Source organism: Hippocampus bargibanti, linkage group LG02 (assembly GCF_051943395.1).
Source record: "Hippocampus bargibanti isolate YZ-2025 linkage group LG02, ASM5194339v1, whole genome shotgun sequence".
Taxonomy (NCBI): Eukaryota; Metazoa; Chordata; class Actinopteri; order Syngnathiformes; family Syngnathidae; genus Hippocampus; species Hippocampus bargibanti.
The window spans coordinates 21,992,501-22,002,500 of NC_142735.1; the positions used below are offsets into that span (position 1 = coordinate 21,992,501).

The 10,000-nt window shown below is 44.7% G+C and overlaps 3 protein-coding genes across 4 annotated transcripts in view; all 3 read right to left on the minus strand.

Moving 5' to 3' along the window:
• LOC148901987 (disks large homolog 4-like) overlaps positions 1–371 on the minus strand; it is a 16,486-nt gene extending 16,115 nt beyond the window's left edge. The window contains exons 1-2 of the mRNA XM_088990160.1: positions 131–371; positions 1–39 (exon numbers count right to left, since the gene is read on the minus strand). The exon at positions 1–39 is cut by the window's left edge and continues 72 nt beyond it. Of these exons, the coding sequence (XP_088846286.1) occupies positions 1–39; positions 131–371 (280 nt within the window). The remainder of the gene's footprint in view (positions 40–130) is intronic.
• A 959-nt stretch (positions 372–1,330) lies between these two features.
• On the minus strand, positions 1,331–7,661 carry LOC148901988 (7SK snRNA methylphosphate capping enzyme-like). 2 transcript variants are annotated; one of them, XM_088990164.1, is made up of 8 exons: positions 7,544–7,661; positions 6,586–6,879; positions 5,133–5,380; positions 4,177–4,447; positions 2,863–3,388; positions 2,584–2,796; positions 2,392–2,500; positions 1,331–1,467 (listed from the first exon to the last, which is right to left on the minus strand). In XM_088990164.1, the coding sequence occupies exons 2-8, from the start codon at positions 6,858–6,860 to the stop codon at positions 1,430–1,432; spliced, it is 1,680 nt and encodes a 559-aa protein (XP_088846290.1). In that variant the 5' UTR covers positions 6,861–6,879; positions 7,544–7,661; the 3' UTR covers positions 1,331–1,429. The 2 variants fall into 2 exon arrangements, with proteins under 2 accessions (XP_088846290.1, XP_088846289.1); XM_088990163.1 differs by having other exon boundaries at positions 7,252–7,626.
• Positions 7,662–8,270: 609 nt separating this feature from the next.
• trappc1 (trafficking protein particle complex subunit 1) overlaps positions 8,271–10,000 on the minus strand; it is a 1,759-nt gene continuing 29 nt past the window's right edge. Inside the window, exons 1-5 of the mRNA XM_089017830.1 lie at positions 9,967–10,000; positions 9,448–9,546; positions 8,771–8,841; positions 8,562–8,700; positions 8,271–8,482 (exon numbers count right to left, since the gene is read on the minus strand). The exon at positions 9,967–10,000 is cut by the window's right edge and continues 29 nt beyond it. Coding sequence (XP_088873956.1) covers positions 8,354–8,482; positions 8,562–8,700; positions 8,771–8,841; positions 9,448–9,546 — 438 coding nt within the window. The 5' untranslated portion in view covers positions 9,967–10,000 and the 3' untranslated portion in view covers positions 8,271–8,353. The remainder of the gene's footprint in view (positions 8,483–8,561; positions 8,701–8,770; positions 8,842–9,447; positions 9,547–9,966) is intronic.

Here is a 10,000-nt window from a genome sequence, read left to right on the forward strand (position 1 = left end):
CCGAGCAGGCCTCCATCAGTTGCAGCGCTCGCTGAGTATCTGGAAAGGGACGCAGCGTATGAATCAAGCCAACGCACGCACAATGCTAAGAAGCATTTTGAAAAGAAAAATAACAAAAAGCTCATCTCACCGTCTCGCTTCGGCGGCATGTTGTCCTGGGATTCCACAGAAATCCTCTTTAGGGATTTGCCGGGCTGAGCAATGCATGCTGGGTAGTGGAGTCTGCTTGTTAGATGCACTCCATTTAAGCACATGAAGGAATCGATGATATCTTTGGGTGAAATTCTAATCAGATGCATTGATTTATTTGAATGATGCGGCAGCACAGGCAGAAAGGCAAAAACATGTTCTCTCCCAGTTTTTGGTGACATAAAAACAGAGGGGTGGATATGACTAACACGGGGTCTAACACTGAGTCTACATAGATTTTTTTGCCAACTTCCTCAAATCCAAAGTTCTTCTGAGACACTAACTGGAGATATGCCCTTTTTCATCTTCCGCATAGATTTTCTGCTCATTTTTTTTTTCAGCCCAAAGAGAAATGAAGAGTAACAGTTTGGGGTACAGTTGTTAAACTCAAAGCCCCAGGGCCAAATCCGGTCCGCATTGTCATTTTAGCAAACATGTCAATTTCCATGATGCGAGCTAAAATCTGCACCAAAATGTATTTTTTTTTCATCTGGAATGAGAACTATATAAGCATTTTACATATACATTTTGGAGGGGGATAAGGACGTCACTCATTAAATTGCTGAGACGCTTCATATGTCGATAACCTGGAGGGAAAGATGAATTAATTCATTCATGTTTGTTTCTTTTTGAGTGCTGACATACTATGTGTCTATTTTCCTTTCTGCTGCAAAGATTAACAAACTATCTTTAAACAGTAAGATGTTCTGCCTGAGTTGAGACCACCCTGACCTCGAAAAAAAAAAAAATATGAAAAATAAATAAAGGATATTGGCCAGGGCTTAATCTAAAAATGATAGTTTTCCCCTAACAGTTTTAAGGATTTAAAAATGCTTTGTTATAAAACCACTGTGTAAAACCTACGAGTAAAATGCCGAGGAGACGTCCATGTACAATTTGACCTTGAAAAAAATCTCAAGTTCAGTCATCTTACTCCAAAGAGAACGCCGTAGGTGAGTTCCAATCGCCTCCAACCCAGTCAGTCCGCGCAAACTCCAACTCACCCGCCACCACATAGAAAGTCAAGCATTGCACAAAACCGACGGAGGGTCGCGCGACTTCCGAAACCCAAAAGCTGGCACGAAAACACTGCCACACGGACTTCAGCGTAACTATCCCAAAATGCCCTCAATATGCATGATGAGGAAACGTCCAGTTTGAGCTCAACACAACCAAATGAGCATCACTTCCTGTTTGTGGGGCGTCATCCAGTCAAGAGGTCACATCACCGTATGGGGGCTCACTGCTTGTGGAACAGGTAGATAGGCTGTTTCTCACCTGCAAACAAAATTCAGATCAGTATGCGTGTGTGTGTATGTGTGTGTGTGTGTGTGTGTGTGTGTGTGTGTGTGTGTGTGTGTGTGTGTGTGTGTGTGTGTGTGTGTGTGTGTGTTTGCATGCGCGTGTGTGTGTGTGTGTACCTGCGTGTGCACCAGTATGGGTACCAGATTGCTTGTGCACCAGTGTATGTACTAGGGTGTGTGTGTGTTTGTGTGTGTGTGTGTGTGTGTGTGTGTGTGTGTGTGTGTGTGTGTGTGTGTGTGTGTGTGTGTGTTTGCGTGCGCGCGTGTGTGTGTGTACCTGCGTGTGCACCAGTATGGGTACCAGATTGCTTGTGCACCAGTGTATGTACTAGGGTGTGTGTGTGTGTGTGTGTGTACAAGTTTGTGTACAGTGTGCGTGTATAAGTGTGTGTACAAGTGTGTGTGTGTGTGTGTAGCAGTGTGTATACCAGTGTGTACCACCGTATGTACCAGTGTGCGTGTGTACTAGTGTGTGTGCGTGTGTGTGTGTGTGTACGCGTGTGCATGCATAAGTGTGTACCAGTGTGTATGCCAATGTGTATCACTGTGTGTGTGTATACCAGTGTGTACATCTGTATGTGTCTTTGTGTGTGTACCTGTGTGTACCATTGTGTGTCTGTACCATCTGTGTAACAGTGTGTACCAGCGTGTGTACCAGTGTGTGACTGTACCAGTGAGTGTATCAGTGTGCGTCCGTGTGTGTGTATACCAGTGTGTGTACCTGTGTGTACACCTGTATGTGTGTCTTTGTGTGTGTACCTGTGCGTGTACCAGTGTATGTGTCTGTACCATATGTGTAATCGTGTGTACCAGTGTGTGACTGTACTAGTGAGTGTATCAGTGTGCGTACCAGTGTGCGTGTGTGTGTGTGTGTGTGTGTGTGCGTGTGTGTGTGTACCAGTGTGTGTGAGGAGTCTGTAGGAGCTGAAGCCAACAGTGTCCATCAAGTAGGAAGTGAAGTTCTCTGGCCTCACTTGTAAATTCCTGTAGTGATTTGATGTGGTTGCCTAGAAGACAACACCAGTCATCCATCGTCAATCAAATCAAATCAAAGAGTGAACCCCGACGAGCAGGTGTGCGTGCGTATTACTGAGGCTTTCTTGCTGCGGCCGTCGCGTCGCCGCGGCTGCGGTTCAAGGATGAACAAACCGCCCGGGGACAGGCTCTGATAGGCTCGTCGGAAAAGTCTGGCCACGCCCTCGTCACCGGCTTGCAGCTGCACCCACTTGGTCATGCAGAGGCACATGATGACATCATATTGACCCCTCCCAGGCCACGCCTCCTCCTCTGACACGTAGTCCCCCTGCGGGAGGGTGTTCATTTCTCAGGCCATGTTGACCACAAGCAGGAAGTCGTGAGCGACACTAACCTGAATGAAGGAGATGTTGTTGGGAAACCTGCGCGAGGGTGAGGGAGCGGTCAGGAGGAGAGGGGGCGCGGCCAGAGGACCGCGACTCACCCTCAGTGAGAGCGGGAACGCCATGAGACGCACAGCTTCATCCTCCTTCGTTTCAACTCCTTCGCTACTTGAGGAGGAGCACAACACCATGGAGGATCTCCTCTTCCTTTCCGCCTCCACGAGGTCATGTGACAGGAAGTGCCTGATATTCTGCCTGGCAGCACGCACCAAGCGCCAATCCAACTCCACCCCCAGGATGTGCGAGGGGTTGAAAGCGCGCGCCACGGTGAGAGTCAGGTGACCGGCCCCGCAGCCCACATCTAGCACCTTCTTGTCTTGGAACCAATTGGCTTGCAGCAGGCGCAGCCGCGCGTCCTCCGCCGGACCCACGCGCCCCTCCCACCCGTTGCCGTAGAACCCGTGGTAACCGTAGAAGCGGCAATAGTTCCCGTGCCGGTAGAGACGTTTGTCCTTTTGCGGAGGCTTGCGTGTGCACCTGTTGAGCAACAGTCAGAAAACATTATTTGTCAATTATCCACCACTTTAATTTATTCTCTGCTAGATGATGTGCAAAAATGTGTCCACTCCAGTGCCAGGGTTTTTGTCACTTTCACTCAAATTGCAAGACCCACAGAATATTGAGTTTTAGGACTACATAAACATGCAATTCAGGGATATAAATCTGAGCCTTTCTTCTTTCATCAGCGAAAAAAAGAGTTCTATGGGTCTAGAGCACAGGTGACAAAGTCAAGGTCCGGGGGCCAAATCTGGCCCACCACATCATTTTATTCGGCCCACGAAGGCAAATCAAAATCTGAACCAAAATTTCACATTGTTCCATGTTAACCACAATAACAGTCATTTTTTAGTTCAGATTTGAAAACTGGTTATTTCTCAATTTGTTGTGCGCTCGATATGTAATATGTGGAGGGGATGAAACATTGTAATAGATTTAATAGAATTTATAACGAATCTTGAGAGGAAACCTTAACTACAATGTGGCCCACGGCAAAAAAAAAAAACCACTCTGACACCCCTGGTCTAGCGTTATCTGGGCGTGAAATGGGGGTGGCTGTACAAAATACAATAGATACATATTGATGTATATAGTCCTTTAACATGCGCTTTATCGGCACCCCCGCAAGAAAAACCAAAACCCGAACAAATTCGGGAATGCCGCTCCACGTCACGCTTTTCAATTCCCAAATAAATTCAGGAATGGCAGCAAATCAGTCACAAGACTTCATCAAATGAGATCCGAGTGTTTGTATTTCACACACTCACTTGTCGGGCTCTCGCCCTCCCGCCAGCGGCGTGTGGAACTGGGTGACCTCCATCTTGTCCATGACGGCACTCGATGACCTCGCCGAGGTGGTACGCCGTCGACCCCTCTGGCGTCGGTCACCGGATTTGCGTGCGGTGCTCGGAGGAGGGTGCGAGTGCCTCCTTGGAAGGATCGGGGGCGGCGCGATGTCCTCACGACAGGTGATGGCCGTATTGAGTTCACAAGGAAGAGGTGAAACTGCCACACTGCCCTCTCTGGACAATTCTGGAACTGTAACAATTAAACATAGTCTGTAGAGTTTGATAGTATCGACGTTGGGAACGGGCAGGTGAGACCATATGCAGAGAACTTTTAAATGTATTTTATCCCTGCCACAATTAGACATTTATTAACTCATTGACTGTCATATGTGCAATATGCACTCTGTGCCAGGGTTTTTGTCATTTTCACTCGAATTCCAAGACCTACAGAATATTGAGTTTGAGGAGTACATAAACATGCAAATTTCCCCACTGTGGGACGAATAAAGGTTTTCTGATTCTGATTCTGAATACAACCTTAAAACCTTAGACTCACTTCTTTCATCAGAAAAAAGCAAGTTAATTCCTAAATTATATGGGCCTGGAGTTATATGAGCTTGAAATCAGTGCAGCTATACAAAATAAAATGCAATACATACATAATAGTTTATAGAGCGTTTTAACTAAAGTGTTAACGTGGAAAAAAGGGAAATTCTGCCCCCTTGTGGAAGGGAAAAACATTGCCAGAGGTCTGGCCAGTGCTTTATCGGCACCCAAGCATAAAACAACAAAACTCGAACAAATTCGGGAATGCCGCTCTACGTCATATTTTCAATTCTCAAATAAATTCCTGAATGGCAGTGAATGAGTGAATAGTCATGGTCTCCAACCCACGGAGGTTGACTCCACTGTACGTAAGCCAGCGGGTGCCACACCTGTCAGTCCATCTGTGGAGGGAAAGATGGGACGCTTTACTGCCTCCTTGTCGCCGCCATGATGGTTCCTGTGTCTCCTTCTTGATTTGAGGGGGGACAGCAGGACGGCGCCTTCAGCCCCGCCGCCTGGTCTTCCCTCATCCTTCAGGTTTAAAGGATCCGTGATGTCTCGGGGTACCAGGATGTCTACAGGGTCTCTGCTGCGGGATGGGAGGGGTGAAGACTTTGGAGTCGTCTGATTGGTTGCCCTTATGATGAGAAATGAGGGGGGGGGAAACGGCAGCCGAGAGACACATGGATGTTACAGATAAAGCCCAGAATGCATAAAGTCGGTGATGGGGTGTAACTAAGTGTAAATAATTGATTACTGTACTATTAAAAAATAGAAGAGAATGTAAAGAGATTAACTACGTTTATTTCAATCATTTATGTGTCTTTAAAAGACAACCGACATCACTTTTTTGTTTCCTAACTGACATCATAAAAACGTTTTATAGCATATAAAATACCCAAAACACGCAGTATGATATTTTTAGCCAAATGCAAAACACCAATAAAAATGACTTAAAGTGTCCAAAAACTATTTCAAATTGAACCCGGAGGTGGCCCGTTTCAGAAGGTTCCCCTTGTTCGTGGTGTAACGCCAAGACGTCTTGCCTTGCTCGAGAATCAAAACAATGGCTTCAGATTCGGAGAATATGCTTTCTTGTTAAACATCCAGTTATGAATATGATTCAAATAGTTCTGAAGAGGAAAGTATAAATGTCTGCAATCGATTAAAGAAGGTCTTCGGGGTCATTTTGAGGGATCAAGACTGATGTGCAGTGTCACAGAAAATGCAAAAGATGGCGGTAGAGCTCCATTGGAAATACAGTAAAGTCTCGTTATATCGATATTGGTTATATCGATAGTACTGCTTATTACGATACTATTTCCGCAGGATCGGATATATCGATAGTCCGGTTATATCGATATTTTTTCCGACTTCCGAGAATATCGATATAACGAGACTTTACTGCAGTTTTATTATTCAGCTTGGAATTTTTGTCAACAAATATCAAAGAGTTGTCTCGGTGTAACATACAACGATACACCATTGCGTTATTTATGTGTTTTCCTTCTAATTTCGCCATCAACACGGATCAACACGAAGTTTTCAGGCCAAACAAAGTACCGCAAAATGCATTGAGGTGATGCCAGGTATGTCCTTTCTCGCTGAGGGGCGTTCCTTCAGTGACGTAGGGTGAGGACTCGTCACCAACTCAAAAACAAGACTTCCGGAATATTTGCGCGAGTGTTAAAACGTAAAATATAGCTATATGAGGTGGAATCTTTGTAAAATACGCTCAGTAGAGGTCATTTGAAGCGATTTTACAAATTATGGACACAACTTGTCCAGAGATGTCGGTTGTCCTTTAAGCGACATGCTCTTTTGCCACGTCCTCGTCCTCACCTGTTGATGTCTTCATCCAACAATGAATTCAGGTTGAGAGGGTCGAAGATGTTTCCACCCAACAGGAAGTGAGTAGGCAGCAGTGATTCGACATGACCTTCGCTGCGGATGCGGCGGCGTCGCTTGGCTGGCCCCTTGAAAGCGAGACCTACGGAGTAACGCTTCCTTGGGATGCGCTGAGCAGATGACGTCACGGTGCTCTGACCACTGCCGTTTGACGAGGGTCGGGGCTGACGGCTAACGGAGATCTTTTCGGACTTGTCTAGCGACATCATCTTCCTGATGCTTTAGCTCCTTGCGACAGAACAAAGTAGTGAAATGTTGAACAATGACATGTGGATTCATAACTTTACCTCAATTAAGTGCGACTGTCAAGGTTTCCGTGCATTTTAGGTTCATTCACAAGTTTCAATTGTTAATCATATTCTCAATTTCTAGTGAAAAATGTAGGGTTTGTTTCTTTTAACGATTTTTTTTTTCAAATGCACGTTTATGGGTATGGACTGTACTAAATATTTGTGAAGGCTTGGGAATTCTGTGCATGTCACCACTGAATCCACACCCCCCTTTCACACCTTAGCTTTCTGTTTTCTGCAAGCTGTCAAAACGTCTGATGTTTGCATGCACAAACTTCTATTTGATTGCATGTGTGCGTGAGGGGCTTACTTCGTGAAAATAATTTTCTTCAGCGTGTTGCTTCTCCAAAGACCCTCGCGAAGACTCCAAGTGTGTGACGGGCAAAAATAGAAAAGTGAAGTACAGTATCCTTTTTCTCTATCCCCGCCCACCGGAAGCTGTGTGCGCCAATCGCAGACCAATACCAGCGGACAGTTAGCTTCTCATTCGCTGTTTGGGGGAAGTGGCTAACACGGTGCTAACTCGACTCCTCCGCGAAGCCCAACGAGAAAAAAAACATTGTATAACGCGGGTTTGGAGTGCATGTGTGTGTCAAACGTACCTCGACAAGACGAGATAGCTAGCGTTAGCACGCACTGTCAGGCATCGTCTCACGTCGTCGCGAGACGGCCTGTTTCTGGTGTAAATGAAAATTTACACCAGTCAGAGCAAGGGGACGCGACAGCATGGATGATTGACAACATGAATGACCAATCACAAATCAGGCTGTCTGTTTGCTTCCCGCAAATGCACAAATCAAAAAGAAGGGATGTCCCTTGCCCCGCCTGATTAAAAAAAATCTACAGATCAATATACGGAGAGCCCAAAAGTAGCTATGTACTTTATAAATCAACGTAATTAAACAAATAAATAAAGCATTAACAACACAAGCACCTGTGAAAGAATGGTAATAGGGATAGGTGGAAAGAAACAAGGGTGATAACGAAGGAAGGAAGGAAGGAAGGAAGGAAGGAAGGAAGGAAGGAAGGAAGGAAGGAAGGAAGGAAGGAAGGAAGGCTGCACGTCAAGGATAGAAGGTGGCAGGAAAGGACCTGACATGAATCAAACAAGCATGGTAAAAAAGTAAGGATGAAATGAGGGAAGTAGATAAGGAAGTGAGGAAGGATGGTAGTAAGGTAACAAGGATGTATAAAAATAAAATAGGATACCTTTATTATCATTTAAATGGATGACAGCTTGATCAGTGAAAAATGATACAGGAAGAATGGATGAAGTCTCAAATTTTGGCGTTTTGGATTTTTTTTTTAATAAAAGACCCAAAGCTCATGTGAGTATTGCACCACTTTTATATTTAACAGAAAATAACGAGGTCCTTCAAAACCATAAAAATAATAAGAAGAAAAAAAACGCGTCAAGTGGTGCGTGGATTGAAATATGGCAGAGCCCTGATGAAGGCGTCCAGTCGTGTGGAAAAGAGATCACTCTCCAATGTGTTACCCAGAATGCATGTCGGGTTCTTGACGATATTCTCCACATACAGCTGAAAAAAAAACACACGTGCACATACAGGTCATTCACGTCGGAATGGTGAATGTGGATTTGCGTGGCGGCTCACTGACATTGCTGTAGATATGCTGCAGGGCATCCCGAGCGTTGCTCACAGAAAGATCGGTGTTCATGACAAATTTGAGTCCACTGGGGGTCTCAAAGTAGTGAAGACGATAGCGGCTAGTCTGGAAGGACTGGAAGCCCTCCTTCCTGAAAATGGCTAAGGGACACAAGGGCAATGCAAACGAAAAGCACTGAAAGACTTTTGCCAAAAGGATACGAGTCCAAAGGAGACATTTTACTAATGAAGGAGCGGATGGAGAACAGCATGCCGTACATCAGCTTGTACTCCTGCAGGCAAAAGGGTCACTTATATATATTTTTTCAGCTTTTTTCAAAACAGGATTTGATTCAATCTATTATTGTTTCAAATCAACGTTCCCTATTAAAATGAATAGAAACCAATGTCATCCCAAAAACTGGGGATTTTTAAAAAGTACTGTAAGAAACGGTGAAAAGTGTCCTTGAGAGTTTTGAAAGGCACTTAGAAATTAAATGTATTATTATTATTATTATTATTATTATCATAAGTAAACCAAATGTAAATCGTTTTACATCATGATTTTGTGGCTCATTTCACAGGACATTCCGGTGTGCGTGCCTTATCCACCAAGAGATTGGATTAGCCTTTATTAGTCTCTCAGCGGAGAAATTTACATTTCACAGCAGCAAAGGGGCAACTATATGTTAAAATTAGTAAGCAATTGTATTTGCTATTTTTCACAGCACATGCCCAATATGTGCCTGCGATTAGTGTATTGAATAAACTGTCTGCTTGTATAATGTATCCGCACCGTTTGTGCTCAAATATCGGTTGTTTGAAAGTTTCCAACGAATGCGACATCGGTATTTGTTTTGTGACCACTGCGATGCAAAAACAAAAAGGATCAACTGTACCTCATCCTTTGAGATACCAGCTTGCTTCTTCCGATTCCACTCATTGTAATACAGGCACTTGCCATTACGGTCGAATATGTACAGGTTATGCACAGTCATCTGAAGCGCACACACATCGAACTGATTAACGGAATTAGTACATCATTTTGACAAGTGTTTTCCCCCCACCCAGTTTGTGTGGAGATTTTACTTTTGAGGATTGTATCAGAGCCACGCAAAAGACATATTCTGGTATGTGGGGGGGGGGGGGGGGTTAAACCCCTACGCAGGTGTGTGGGCATGCGAGAAATTCGGACCAACCACCCAACTGTGAGGCAGACGTGCAGTTTCACGGTGCTGCAAGTGCCGACTTCCCCGGTGTACATGTGAATTCAAGACATTCAAACACTCAAATCCCTCACAAACAACCAAGTTGTCGCCGTAATATTGTTACAATTAAATAACTTTCAGTGGACGAGGAAATAAAGTCTTATAAGGCCAAAATAGAGATTACATTGATGAAATGAAATCCGTATTTACCTTGTTTTCCCATTTCCCGAAGGCCCCCCAATCT